Source organism: Oryctolagus cuniculus, chromosome 1, assembly GCF_964237555.1.
Source record: "Oryctolagus cuniculus chromosome 1, mOryCun1.1, whole genome shotgun sequence".
NCBI classification, from domain to species: Eukaryota; Metazoa; Chordata; class Mammalia; order Lagomorpha; family Leporidae; genus Oryctolagus; species Oryctolagus cuniculus.
In genome coordinates this window covers 2,495,931-2,510,570 of record NC_091432.1, presented here as the reverse complement: position 1 = coordinate 2,510,570, position 14,640 = coordinate 2,495,931, and the positions used below count along the sequence as shown (strand labels likewise).

Sequence of the window (14,640 nt, the reverse complement as noted above, 5' to 3'; positions counted from 1 at the left end):
TGTGTAGCCTGTGGGAGAGACGGGCACCTCCCTCTGAAGCTGGCAGGTTGTGAGTGCTTGAGGCTGGCAGAGGCCATGGCTGCTGCCATGCCCTGGTGCTGGGAAACCCAAGTGGCCACCTGTAGGCGGCCCTGTTCTCCCTGGAGTCTGCCCCAGTCAACCCTGACTGAGGCGGGGAAGTGCGCCGGGGTCGCAAAGGGGACAGGGAGGCCGGGGTCTTCACAGACCAGATCCTTCTCCAGACAGAAGGAAGGAAAACATCGGTGTGTCCCGGCCTCGCGGGCAGGGCGTGGGACCAAGCTGACTGCAGTTGGAAGACACCTGTGCAGGTGAACCAGGAGCCGGCAGCTCCGAGAGCCAGGGAGGAGCGGCGGAGAGCGAGGCTGCCGTGAGACGGCTGGGTGGGGCGGGCCGGAAGCACTCGGGTTGTGATGCAGGATGACGGGGGAGGGGCGTGCAGGAGATGAAGGAATCTCGGCCCACAGGGAGCAGTGAAGGAAGGAAGCCGGCTGGGGCTGGGCCGGGCAGCGTGGGGCACTGCAGTCCAGCAGGCAGCCTGTCCTGCGTGGGACCAAGAGCTGTGGCCGGAAACAGGCACGGTGCCAGGGGTGGCTCAAGCGGAGAGAGGGAGGGGACTGGAGGGGCAGAGCCCCCTGCAGAGAAGGGGCCAGGGCAGGGGCCGGCACCCTGCTCTCAGGGCGACAGCACGGCTTCTGTGGACAGTCGGGCGATTCTCTGGCAGAAGCGGGGTGCGGGTACCAGGCTCTCTCCAGCTCTGAAGGACGCAGGGCCTGGCTGTGCCGTGTACTATGTCGCCAGCACCCTGGGGACATCCCCCGTGGCCTTTCCAGGGTGGATGGCAGTGAGGTTGTCTGGAAAACCGCCCTGCCCGCTCTCGTGTTGGAGACATGGAGCAGGTACGGCCACGGCCATGGCCGCCTTCGCCTTCCAGATCCCGGGGGACTGTCACTGGGAGGCCCAGCCCAGGCCCTAGGAATGCGTAGAAGTAAAGACACTGCCCTCAGTGCAACCCAGGGGAGGCAGGGCGCGGCCTGTGGGCCCTGGAGCCACTCTGCGTGGCTGCCTACAGTGCCCAAAGCCCCAGTTGCTGCCATCTGAGTGTCTCCCAGGAGACACTTGGTGGAAAGTAGCAAAAAGCCCCACCAATGATGGCTGAGACCACACCGCGAATGCCAAGGGAGTGATTGGCCAGCGTTTGTCCCATGGGCCAGTAGTGTTTCCACTGGCCTCTTGTCCTTCCCCTCGTGGTCACAAAATGGCCACTGGGGTTCCAAGTATTGCATCCTCTTAGCAAACTGTGTGCCGGAGCATGGGGAAGAGGAGGGGCCGGGAAGCACTCCCTCCCTCCCCACCCTCTGGGTTCAGTCTTTCCCAAGGCCCCAGCATCCTCACTGTGGGGTCTCATTGGCCGGAGGAGGCAGGCTGGGGGAAGAAGGACCAGGTGTCGGGGATGAACGACGCACAGCCCCTTCCCTCCCGGTGTACAGTGTCCCACGACGGGCAGCAGGAGGGGACTCCCTGAAATGGTGGCTGTTGGGGTGGGCTTTGAGGAGTGCGTAGGAGTTGGGCAGCTAGAGGCCGCAAGCGTTGCCATGGAGCAGCCACCGACAGAGGCCAGTTCAGCGACACGACGTCTCAGGGCACTGCAGCACAGCGCTAAGCACACCGGTCTCACCGCGAACATTTGGGCACGAGGTCCTGTGCCGAATGCAAGCCGCGGACTTTGCCTCACCCTCAGCTTCCTCCCTCCGAGCCTCTCCCTCCCTGGCGTTGGCACTGATGGTGTCTGGCCCTCTGTTTCCGGTGTGGGTGAATCCTTGCATGGGGAGCAGGAACCACCCGTGGAGCCCGTCCCGGGCGTTGTCCCGGCAGCCGCGGTGCTGCCAGCGCGGCAGTCGGCGGGTGCCCCTCCCCCGGGGGCCTCCTCTGCTGGTCACTGCACCGGCGTTGCCACTGCTGTGTGCTGCTGTGTAGGTGGCTAGCCCCTCTGTGCCTCCCGCCCCTCACTACCCAGTGCCCAGCACGGATGCAGGCAGTTGAACGCACTGAGCACCCAGGAGACCACGAGCGGTTGTAGTGACCAGCTGAATTATTAATTAGTGCTTTGAATCATACGTGTTGCAGCGGAACTCACGTTCCCCTGCTTGGAGTGAATGCTACATGGCAAGCTCCACACCGTGAAGCAGGCAGCACCCGTGCCAGCCTCCGCAGCCTTGCCAGGCACCCCAGAGGGGCCCTCGCTTCCCACGGCACGTCCTCTGCGTGTCTGCCCTGGAGCGCGGTGTTACCAGGCCAGGCGCACCTGCACCCGCACACGCCGTGCCAGGGTGGGGGTGGACCGACGCTTTCCTTGCACTCGTGTGTGTGGGCGTGTGTGTGTGCACGCGCATGTATGTGTGTAGGCTCCCATGTCTACAGAACATGTCTTTGGAAACTGCAGCCCACAGGCCAAACCAGGGCCAATGCCTGCTTTTGTGCATGAAGTAGTTTGGGAACTCAGCCCCGCCCATTCAGCTCCGCATTGTCATGGCCGCCTCTGTGCCATACCAGCACAGGGAGTGGGTCTAGTAGGGGTCCCCTGAAACCAGGGACGGTCACTCAGTGGGCCTTCGCAGCCTGTGCAGGCCACACACAGAGCCCCTCTCTGAGGTCTTAAAGGGTTTCACCGTAAAACATGTCGCCCTCATATGTTGAGCACCTATGTGTTTTCATTTAGTTTCATTTTTATTTCAAAGATGCAGACAGAGAGAGAAGTGCTCTACCCACTGGTTCACTCCCCAGATGCCCACAACTGCCAGCGCTGAGCCAGACCAAAGCCGAGCCTAGGGCTCCATCTGGTCTCCCACGTGGGTGCAGGGACCCAGTACCTGAGCCGCCAGGGCGCCTTAGCTGGAAGCTGGAATGAGAAGCAGAGGCAGGACTCGAACCCAGGCATTCTGGCGTGGGCACCCCGGTGGCGTCTGAACCACTGTGCTGACCCCCGGCCTGCCAAGCTGCCTTAGCGCTGCCCCCTTACGGGAACATCCGCACTCATCCCGTGCCCAGCCAGGTGGGGGCAGGCTGATGGCCAGGGGCACCCAGGAGCAGCTCCCGGCCTCAGGGACCCCAGGGCCTCTCAGCGTAGACAGCACAGCTGCCCAGGTTGGGGGGAGACCTGTGGGTGCAGAGCGAGCCCCCCAGCCCCAGGTTCCCTCTCTCCAGGTGTGGGGCCCCAGCCGATGCCCACACTGCCCCTGACTCCCATGGGAAGGGAGGTGGCTGTGGTTTTATAACCCGGGAGGGGAGTCCACTCGCCCTGCCCCAGGGCTTGGGGACTGGGGGCCTGTCCTGTGGCCCGCTCAGCACGGTCCTTGTGGATGAGCTTTGAGAGGGTCAGATGGGGCAGGCCTGGCCTTGCCATTGTAGTTCAGGCAGGAAGAAGTCAGCCCCTTCCTGTGCTCACAGCAGGGGCCCAGCCTTGTTCTGCTCGCTGGGGCTTCTTTTGCAGCTGAGCTGAGGCCTGAGAGCTGCCCCTGCCCCTGGCTGAGCCGCGTGGCCCTGCCGGGCAAAGCCCCTGCCCGCTGTGCTGGCTGGAGTGTGAGAAGGATTTCTGGGAGTGGCAGCTCGGGGGGCCGCGGTTTTACATAGTACCGTGGGCACCATACTCAGGCCTGCAGGGGCCCATCTGCCTGGGCTGTCCTGGTTTGAAAAGGGACAGGACAGCAGGTCACCCTGGTGACGTCCCAGACGCTAACGAGAGTCCTCACCTTCAGCCTGAGTCCAAGTCCGGGAGCACCTCCGTGGCCAGCCCAGACTGCAGCAGCACCCTGGGGCAGGCAGGGGTTGTGCAGAGGCACTGGGGTAGAGGGGAGCCTGGCCTGCCGGAGGAGAGAAGACAGTGGCCCCTGGAGTCAGGGCAGGGGACTTGCGTTTTATTCCCGGTGATGATGTGGACCCCCGTGCAGGCACCAGCTGCCCCCTGGACGTGGGCCCATGGGCAGGCATCGGCTCCGTCCCGGCGCTGACGCTGCTGGCCTGCAGACAGCTCAGCTGTTGGAGAGGGAGGGGTGCGGCGCATGGTGACCCCTTGGATTTGGGCAGCCCCTGGGTGTCCTGTGTCCTATTTGCATGAACACCGAGGTCCTTTTTTGTTGTCCGCAGAGCTCAGCGCGTCTTTTCCTGGGGTGGCAGGGGCCCCGCTAGGCCGCTGAGCTGCCTGCCCCTCCTGCACTTAGCCGCAGCTGTGTCTCACACAGTCTCACACACGGGTGTCTGCCCTCCTCCTTACTGCCCCTCAGCCACGCACACGGTGTCCCTTCCTGGGGGAGGCTGCCCTGCAGCTTCAGCGGAACGCGTGTGGCCGTCAGCTTGTGCGTCACGATTCCAGAAGGCCTGGCAGAGTGAGCTTTCTCGCCGGCTCAGAAAGTCCCAACCCCTGCTGTGTGCCAGGCCCTGTGCCCGGGGCCCTCAGTGTCTCTTCTGTGTCTGGCACCGCTGCGGCACAGCGGGTAGGCTGCCATTTACAACACCTGTGTCCCGTACCTGAGCGCCGCTTCCAGTCCTGGCTCCTGCGCTTCCAATCCCGCTCCCTGCTAATGCACCTGGGAGGCACCAAATGATGGCCCAAGTACCTGGGTCCCTGCCACCCACAAGGGACACTGGGATGGAGTTCCTGGCCCTGGCTTTGGCCTGACCAACGCCGGCTGTTGCAGGCATTTGAAAAATGAATTTGCAAATGGAAGACTCTCTCTCACTCTCTCCCCCTCTCCCCCATTCCCCCTCTTCCCCTCTCCCCCTCTCTCCCTCTCCTGTCTCCTTTCAGTCACTCTGCCTTTCAAATAATTTTTAAGATTTATTTATTTATTTATTTATTTACTTACTTACTTATTTGAAAGTCAGAGTTACAGAGAGGCTGGGGCAGAGGCACAGAGAGAGAAGTCTTCCATCTGCTGGTTCACTCTGCAAATGGCCACAATAACCGGAGCTGTGCCAGTTGAAAACCAGGAGCCAGGAGCTTCTTCTGGGTCTCCCACATGGGAGCAGGGGCCCAAGCACTTGGGCCATCCTCCACTGCCTTCCCAGGCCACAGTAGAGAGCTGGATCAGAAGTGGAGCAGCTGAGACTCAAACCAGTGCCCATACGGGATGCTGGCACTGCAGTCAGTGACTTTACCCACTATGCCACAGTGCCAACTCCCAAATAAATAAATCTTTAAAAATAATAAGAAATAGAAAAGTCTTAAAAAAAAAAAAAAACAGATCCCACTGGGATGCGTCATGGCTACAGTAAGGTCCACGTTGTGTGAGTGGGGATGGGACCCTTGCCAAGGCTGTTACATGGCCCCAGTCACATGTGAAATGGGCTTGGGGCATTGGGACGCCCCCAGGGTCCAGGCTCCCTGTGGTCATCTTGCCTCGTGGACCCTTTCCTGTGCATGGCCGGAGGGAGCCCTGACCGCCGGGGAGCACTCTACACCCCGTCTCCAGCTGCCCCGGCGGGTAGCACTCCTGGGTGATTTATTGCAATGTAATGAGACACTTTAATTTGAATCAAGCTCTTTCCACGTTATTGTTTCTATTAGGGAAAACCTGTAGCGTTGCTCATCATGCCAGCAATGAGGAGGAAAACGGGCGTAATGAGCGCTGGGCGGGGCGGCCGCTTAGTTGCCAGCTTGAGGAACGGCTCCCGCAAATGCGGGCTGGGTGTGTGGGCCCCAGGGACAGAGCGCCTCAGCCTTGCAGGGCAGGGCGCAGCCCTGCGAGCAGGAGCGAGGCCGCCGCGCGTGGCACAGCCGGGATGCCAGGAGCAGACTTGGTCAGCCGCCACGCAGAGCGCCAGGGCAGTAGGGCCTTCAGGCTGCGTTTCCCGTGAGGGTTGTGGCGGGGGCAGGCAGACAGGCAGGCAGCTCTGCACGCAGGAAGCTGGGTGCCCGGGGAGCCGGCACCTGTGGTCCAGGGCTAAGCGGCGAGTGGCAGATGACTCGGGAACTCTCCTGTCGCCAGCCTGCCAGGCCTTCCCCGCCCTGCCCGCCCGTGGAGCGGCCCTCTGTGCTGCCCGGCCGCCAGCTCCACCGCAGTGAGCCTGGCTGGCCGCCCACAGCTGCCGCCAAAGGCCCCGCCTGGTGCACCTCCGCTGAGCCGGGACACCTGTGGAGCCCTCACCTCCCCGCGGAAGCCCAGTGGCCCTCTGGCAGAGCCAGGAATTTCTGGGACATCCTAGAACATCCTGCAAAAGCCATGGCCACCCCTGGGGGTTCCTCTTCCTAACCAAGCTCCAGCTCCTGCCACCCCGAAGTGTGGGTCCTGGGAGTGGTTTGGGGAGCTTCTCTCAGGCCTCTGCTCCCTTCCCTCTGCTCCAGGAGGGAGCTGTCTTCCAGGGCTTCCTCCTGGCTCCCCCGGGCACCAGTGCCCAGTGTCCATGGGCCTCAGGCCCTGAGCTCCAGCAGTGCCAGCCCAGACCTTGTCAGATGTGTGTCGGACACCCCCTTGGCACACGGGCGGCGCCCCCTCAGCACACAGGCGGTGTACCCTCAGCACACCTCGGCCTTTGAACTCCCTCATCTGTGAGTAACTCACTCTCCGGCAGCGTTGTGGCCTCTGGGCAGTGTGCACGTGGTGCCCCGCCCCCCAGGGCCTCCTGCACAGGGAGGGGGTGCAGTGTCATAGGGGCTTTTGCATTTGTGGATTCCCCGTGGGGCGAGAACAGGGCTGACCCGTGTGAGGGTCCAGGGGCACCAGGGGGCCCCGCTGCTCTCCACATCATGTGCTCTTTTGCCATGGCATCTGCGGGGCCCCCACAAACCCTGAGTCTCGGCCTCCCCTGGGATGTGCCCCGCCCCTGCCAGCAGCTCTGGGCCACACCCCCGGCACACCTTCCCTGGGGCTGGCTAATCTGACTCCAAGTCCCTTCTCCTGCCGACCCTTGGCCCTGGGTCACACGCAGCATTTTCCCGACACCTGTGTCTCCCCTGGTCTCCAGTGCCTGCGCTGTGACCTCGGAAGGCCCACCCTGCCGGGAGCGGGGGGTCGGGAGGCTCTGCCAGCTGCCTCATGCCCCAGAGACCGCTCCCCGTGACTGGAGCCACTCAGCCCGGTAGTGGCCCAGCCACCTGTGCAGGTGAACCCCGAGGCACTCTGGAAGGACTGGGCCTGGCGGGCAGGGGACGAAGTGGGACGGTCGCTTTCCTGTATCTTAGCCGCCTCTGGTGATGGCGGGAAACGTGTGAGCCATCCTGGCCCTGCTGAGGCCTGCATCCAAGTGTCTCACTGCGCACCTCTGCTCGGGACCTCGCTCTGGGTGTGTGGGCGGCCCACACCACACTGTGCCGTCAGCCCCTGCTGTCCTCCGGCTGCATTGCGGCCCTTTGGACATCAGGGCCAGGCACCCTCTGCGCTCCACTGCCGCTCTGTCTGAAACGTTCTCTTCCGGGTCCTCTCCCAAGCTCCTCGGTGCTTCGTTTGCATGTGTGCTTCAGCCCTGCTCCTCCAGGAAGTCTTCCAGGTCCCCCTCGCCGTTCTCACGGCACCACATCCTCTGTGGCTGAATGCGTGGGCACGACCTGCCTGGGATCTGAGTTTGGGGCGGCACCGTAACACGCACCCGCCCACTGTGTGCCAGGTGGACGGGAGCAAAAGCAGACGGCCCTCCCCTCAGGAGCGCCGTGGTCTGAGGTCACCACGTGAGCAGGGTCGCGGCCGCTCTGGGGACTCTAGGTTAAGCACCCGTGGTCCTTGGCATCCTGGGGCCGTGGCCACATGGCTCGAGTCTCCGCCCTCCTCTTTCTGTCTGCGGATGCAGTCACTGGGCTGAGGGCCCTCCCTGAATCCAGGCGCCCTCGACATCCCCAACTAACTGCATCCGCAAAGCCCGATTTCCAAACAAGGTCACGTTTGCGGATGGCAGGCGTCACGTTGGGGGCCACCGTCCCCCCCACAGCACCCAGTGAGCCGCGTGTCCAGGCGGGGATGGCTGGACTGACAGACTGCTGGCCTTGCGGCTCTCCCAGGCCCTGCTCTCAGCTCAATGGACCTGAGCCCCAGCAGGCGGGAGAGCACAGGGCCCGCCCCAGCCTGGATCCCGCATCCTGGTGCTCAGGACTGAACTGCCCGTGATGCTCTTCTGGCTGCGGGCTGGGGCAGGGAGAGCCAGGGAGGCCAGCTCGTGCCCACGCTCCTCCGCCAGCACGGGCCTGGCTTCCCGGGGCTCTGCCTCTGCGCCTCCTCCAGGCTCAGGTGTGGCTGCCAGGGGAGCCTGCACAGGGACCTGCACGGCTGGCACTGCTGGCTCCTGGACGCCTGGAGGCCGTGTGGCACCTGGCCACTGCCAAGAGCCACAGGATGCCGCCTGTGGCCTACATGTGGTGTGAGGCCTCGGGGCCCACCACGTGGCCCACCCTGAGTTCCCACCACCCCTTGTCCCTGCTGCAATTGCTCAGGGCACCACGTGCCGTGCAGTGGGACCACTGGGTGACCACTGGGTGAGCATGAGCCTGGAAACCTTCAGCAGTCTATCGCAGCGCTCCGGGGAGAATTGCCACGTGGGTTGTAGCTTCCGGAGGTGGGCACCTGTCACGTGGCCTATCCCCCTTCTTTGTACAAACGAGGGAAAAGTGCTCATCACTTCCCGGAGTCCCTTTCCATGTGTGCTGAAGCTAGCACGGTTCTATGACGGCCGGGGTGTGAATGTTGTCTTCCGTATTTGGACTGTGCACGACCTGCACAACTGCACTTGATGGGGCTGGATGCCCACCCCCTCGCCTCCCAGAGCTCCTGCTGCAGGCAAAGCAGGGTGCGTGTTGGGTTTGTCAAACGCCCTCCCCCACTGCTCACAAGACCCGTGTGATGAGAACGCCACTGCGTGATTTATTTTTGTTGTTCAGTCAACAAGCACAGGTGGGTGTTGCACCATGCAGGGAGATTCAGAGAAGAACATAGCCATCACTTGGAGCCCAGGGAGCCCATGGTGACCGCCCAGGCACGCTGGCACTTGTGGGCTGGGGGAGAGGGGCCCAGCAGAGGCTCGGGTGAGACCCGCCCAGGAGCGGCGTGGGAGCTGTGGAGAGCTGTGGAATGGACTCATGGCGCTTTTGGCATCTGCTGGGGGGGGGGGCAGGGCCAGGCAGGGCGGAGGTCAGGGCTGGCTCTGGCTCTGGCTCTGGCTCTGGCTCCAGGGGCCACAGTGCATCTCTTGGGGTGGGGGTGGGGTGGGGCGGCGGGGGCCGGCAGGGGCCGGGCAGGGCTGGGCAGGGCCGGACAGGGCCGGACAGGGCAGAGGTCAGGGCCGGCTCTGGCTCTGGCTTTGGCTCTGGCTCCAGGTGCCACAGTGCATCTCGGGGGGGGGGGGGGGGGCGCGGATAGCCCAGGGAGACTTGTCTCTCCTCTCAGAGCAAGTTTCGGCTCCATCAACCAGCAGAAGGCGCCTCCGAACTTCTCGTGTCTGGGACGGTCCCTGGGAGGGGTGGAGGCCCAGTGTGGCCCCACGGGGGAGGGGACCCTGCAGAGCTCTGACTGCTGGGCAGAACCCGCCTGGGTTCTCCCGTCCAGGGGCCCGAGGGCCCGGCTGCCTTTCCTCTTCCTCCTCTGGTTTCCAGGACCAACAGCGCTCAGCCCTGTGGAGCTCCTGCTCTCTAGGTCTCTGTGGGAACCAGGGATTGTCCCAGAGCTTTCTCCACGTGGGGCCTCTGGCCCCTCCCCCACCCCAGTTCCTGCCTGGCTCTGGGAAAGGGGAGGGGGAGCTCCCCCACAGGGACCCCTGCAGGCCCTGTCTTGCCCGCTCCCTCCTCGTACCCTCACAGCAGAGATGTTTTTGCTCCCCCTCTGCAGGGAGAGAAGCTGAGGGTCTGAGCTGGGAAGGACTCAGTGAGATGGGTGCTGGGGGCGGGGCCGGGGGCGGGGCCACATCCACCCGGAAGTCCCTCTTGGGAAGAAAGTTGAAGCAGCGAGGAGTCCTCTGAGAGCGGGGTCGGGGGTGCGGTCGCAGTTATACAGGAGCAGGCGCTAGACGGGGTGGGAGGGGACCCAGGAGGAGGCGGGGTCAGCCTAGGCAGGTGTCACACACACGCGTACACCAGGCATGGCTGAGGGCAGTGGGTGGGGCTCGTTTCCACCCCCTCCTAAGGGTCCCCCCAGGCGTGTGGCTTTAATTTTGCAAATTGTGCAGAGCAGGGCTCTGGGGCTCCAAAGGTCAGAGTGACCTTGAGGTCAGAGCAAAGCGGGGTTTGAACTCAGCTCTGTGAAGCCAAAGCTGGAGTCCTCGCCCAAGGCCGTCGTGCGGCCAGAGGCGCACAGGTCCTGGGAGCAGGAGCAGCAAGTGATGCCCGTGGGCTTTACCGCACAAGGTCCTGCAAGTGGAGCACTGACAGGTTCACCCCAGAGCTGGCAGAGGCGGGTGGCCCAGGACCTTGGATGGGGCCTCATCCTTCCAAGCAGCAGGAGGGACTCTTGCACAGAGCAGGGTGGAGGGTGGGTGGAGCACTGTGGCTTTTGGGGTCTTTAAGGAACCCTTCCATGGAGCAGGCTCCCAGAGGGGTCTGCACCTGCTCAGCCACCAGGTGAGCCCCAGGCAGGGTGGGCTGCCTCCCCTCTGAGAAGCTGGGAAGAGAAGGGTGGCCAGCAGGGTTACCCTGAGGGACGGAAGTCTGTCTTGGGAGGTGGGGCTATGGGAGAGAGGTCAAGGGGCCTGGTGGGGCCCCTCCTCGATGTCACAGGGCCCTGCCCCCAGCCCTCCTCCTCGCTTCCTCCTGTGGCTGCCCTCAGCACTGACAGTGGTTATGAGGATGGCTCCCTGGGGTGCTGTCACAACACCGCACCATTATGGCCACAGCCACATCCCACTCTGCGGAGATCCTGCAGCCACGAGCGTGTCCTCACGGAGCCTGTCCCGGACCGTGCTGCAGCCCCTCACTGCTGGCCCCAGGCAGGGCAGGTGGGCTGCAGGGGATAAGGCCGAGAGGGACTCAGGGCCACACCCGGCTTCCTGTACTCCGCAGCCTGTCTCTGGGATGGTAGGCAGAGCTGGTGTCGGGCTGCAACCTCTAGCGCGCCCCCAGAGGCCCCACGTCTGGACACCCTCACCGGCCAGTACCTCTGCACCGCCCTGGTACGGGTGGGGGCGGTGGGAACAGCACTGTGCTCTCAGCTTCAACCCCCAGCCTCTCTGAACCTTGTTGGCTTCATCTGTGAAATGGGAACCTCCGGGGGCTGCTGCCCAGGGCTGCCCAGGGGTGCCCAGGCTGGGTGTGCCGTGCTCACCAGCTGGCCACAGGCTGGGCCGCGAGCTGCCGTGGACAGTGAAGCCGGCTTGAGCTGAAGCTGACCTCCGCCCACGGGGCCTCAGTGCCGCTCCCGACTTTGTCTCCGCCCCAGGCCTCTCCCTCTGAGGCAGGGCCCCCTGCAGTGCTCTCTGTCTGCACCTCTGCTCCTGGGGTCCTCCCCGCCCTGACTGCTCCCGCACCAGCCCTGGGACCCTAGGGAAAGCCCCTCCCTCAACATTCACTGCCCTCCAGGCCTTGCCAGCTCTCACTGACTTCCAGGCCGGTGGCAGAAGCCTGGGGTGCAGCAGCCTTCCCTGTCTGGCGCCACCCTTCCCCCAGGGAGCCAGGTCGCAGGGCCCACGGTGGGGCGGGGTCTCCTGTCCCCTGGGGGAGCTGATCAGATGGGGGGAGCTGATCAGATGGGGGAGCTGATCAGATGGTGAAGTGCCCTCAGCAGAAAGGAAGAGCAGGTTTTGGCGGTGGAAGCCAAGTTGGAGTTTTTGGTTTCTTTGCTTTAAAAAAAGAACTGCCGTGCCAGGAGGCGGACGGTGGCCAACAGCAGCCCCCCCCACCCCCTGGCATGCACGGCCCCCACAGAGGCCTGAGGCTTTGATATAAAATCACTAGGCTCCCCCCGCCTAGAGCATCTTCCCCCAACCCCCCACTCCCCACCCCCCACCACCCTGCCGGCCAGCCCACCCGCTGGCCTCGGACGTCCTGGCCTCAGCCCTGCGCTCCCCTCCCCACTGCCGCCAGCCCAGCCTGAGGATTCTCTGTGCGGGATGACGCCCAGGCAGCCGCTGCCGGCGGCACTGGGCTCGTCAGATGACTGTGGGGGCTCCTGCCGCACATCACACTCGCTAGGACGGGCGAGGGAGGGGGTGCTGGATGCGCACACAGGTCCTGCGTCTCCGGTGCCTGCCACCCGCCGCCGGCTCGTGCAGGGAGCGCACGGAACGCGATCTTTTTAACCCCTTTGGAGAGAAAGCGAAACGGAACGGGCTGCCTCCTTTCTCCTTGGGCTGATTTCCTCGGGCTTCCCTGGAAGATGCGTCTGGCCCAGCCAGGCCGGAAGAGTCCATTCACGCCGCTACCGCCGCTGCCACCGCCACCAACGCCGCCCCCCGGGCCACTTACTTTCTGGGCTCTTGCCGGCCCCAGGGTGCCCTGAGCCCGCCCCGCCTGGCCGGCCCCAGGCAGGGCAGAGCTGCACCATGTGTGACTGCTTCCCTGGGCTGGCTCCGGCGCTGCCTGCCCCCCCCTGCCGGTCCCATTGTGCCCTGCCCGCCTATCCCGCCAGCACCCCCCTCCGCCGCCTCGCTTCCTCCATGCTGCCGCGGCCGGCCAGCGAGCTGGGTGATTAATCGGCGGTGATGATGAGCGTGCCCGGCGGAGGGGCCGCGGCCGTGATGATGACGGGCTACAGTAATGGTCGCTATCCCCGGAATTCTCTCTACAGCGACTGCATCATCGACGAGAAGACAGTGGTCCTGCAGAAGAAAGACAGCGAGGGCTTTGGCTTCGTGCTCCGGGGGGCAAAAGGTAGGAGCCGGGCCGTTCGTGTGTGTGTGTGTGTGTGTGTGTGTGTGCACGCCTGTGTGAACAATGCTCCCGGGCCCGAGCATTCAGCAGCATTTTTGCTGGGGGCCACCTGGTTGCTAGACAACCGTGTTCCTTAATCTTCTGCCTCACTCAGAAAACACCGGGGCTTCCTTTAGGAATAATTCTCGTTTTCTATACACAATACTGCTCCGAACAGGCTCGCTCTCCCCCTCTCTCGATCGCTCGCTCCCTCTCTCAGCCCCCTCCCCCCACTTTCTGTAAATCGCCGGGCTCACTGGTGCTCTGTGGTTCTGTTCAGCCACATCGTCGCTCCATTTAGAGCCCCTGGCCTCTGAATTCCCCGGCCCTGAGTTTCAGGTGCCGAGAAACCACCCCATCCCGGGAGTGGGCTTCCGCCCCGAGGCTGGCAGGTGGCCGTGTGCCCATCTCTAAGGTGACTTTGCAAAGGGAGTGTGGCAAGATGGTCCCCTCTGCCGTGCACTGAGCCGGCAGCACACCCGTTCCGTGGCCTGTCGGGGGGAGGCTTCAGTGGCGTCCATGGCAGCATGCCCACCGCCTACCCTGAACTTGGGGGCTTCCTTGCCCAAAAAAAAAAAAAATGGCATTGCCTCCCTGCTAGAGGAGACACCTGCCCCCAACACGTGTGTGTGTGTGTGTGTGTGTATGTTGGGGGCGGGGGGTCATGGGAAGTTGCATCTCAGAGCTTCTGGCTGGGCCCCCTTCCCAGGCTGGCAGCCCCAAGCTGATCTGTCCAGAGAGAGGAAGGAGAGCCGGTCCTGTCCCCAGGGCCCTGAGTGATGTGCTGCCCCTCCCCCACCAGGGCCATCTCCACCCCCCACCCACTCACGGTGGCCTGGCAGAGGCCAGCTCCAGCCCTCGAGGCACTGGCAGCAGCTGTGTGCACCCTGGAACCCAGGCCTCACCCTGCCCAGGAGCAGTGGTCCAGCCCCGGTGTGGACGCCAGCCACAGGGCAGTCCTGGAGAGCCGGCTCCCCGTGGAGGGGGCTCACATCTGCCGCCACCTCCGGAGTGAGCGTGGAGCTCGGCCCACGTCCCAGGTCGAAGTCCTTGGGCTGCCACTCACCGTGGACGTACAGTTGCCGAGCGGCTCCGTGTGGGGTTTCTGTAGCTCCGTGTGGTACAGGAGGAACTTTTCCATTTTTAGAGCTCAAAATGTTTAGTCACTGATGCCTTTAAAAAAACGACAGGCCTGCAGCCACGTACCGCGGAGCATGGCCCTCCGTGGCTTCAGCATGGAGGCCACGAAACATGGCAGCCCCAGCGCGCAGCTGGCGTCAGCGCTGAAGTTGGTGCTGGCCCAGGAGCAGCCGTCCCTCCAGCTCTTCCCAGCGCGGAGGCGACCTGAACCGGCCTCCTGCTGGTGGTCGGCGTGGGGAGCCTCACACTCCCGGCGCCCGTGGGGAGGTCAGGCACAGCCACCTCGGGGGGACACCCCCCTGGCTCACAACAAGCTGTAACAAGCCGTCCTTCTCTTCCCAGCTGACACGCCCATTGAAGAATTCACACCCACGCCCGCCTTCCCGGCCCTGCAGTACCTGGAGTCCGTGGACGAGGGCGGGGTGGCATGGCAAGCCGGGCTGCGGACCGGGGACTTCCTGATTGAGGTAGGGACCCTGGTGTTTGTCGTTTTGCATGCGGAGAGCGCCGGCTCTCATCTGGGAGAAGGCTCGGTGGTCTCGGTGGCAGCGTGGCTGCGGGGCCAGACCGGGAGCTGCTGCTGGAGGCAGCCGTGGACTTGTGCTACTCTGCAGTGGGCGCTCCTTCCTGTGGGCCTGGAGCCTGGCGTCTAAGACTCTGCCTGGGAG

At 64.0% G+C, this 14,640-nt stretch overlaps 1 protein-coding gene across 9 annotated transcripts in view; it reads left to right on the top strand.

The window, feature by feature from the left end:
- The window catches only part of SHANK2 (SH3 and multiple ankyrin repeat domains 2), a 386,561-nt gene that overhangs the window by 260,601 nt on the left and 111,320 nt on the right, over positions 1–14,640 (top strand). For all 9 annotated transcript variants that reach the window (XM_051839167.2, XM_051839166.2, XM_051839165.2 and 6 more), the window contains 2 exons: positions 12,711–12,793; positions 14,315–14,439. In XM_051839167.2, the coding sequence (XP_051695127.2) occupies positions 12,711–12,793; positions 14,315–14,439 (208 nt within the window). The remainder of the gene's footprint in view (positions 1–12,710; positions 12,794–14,314; positions 14,440–14,640) is intronic.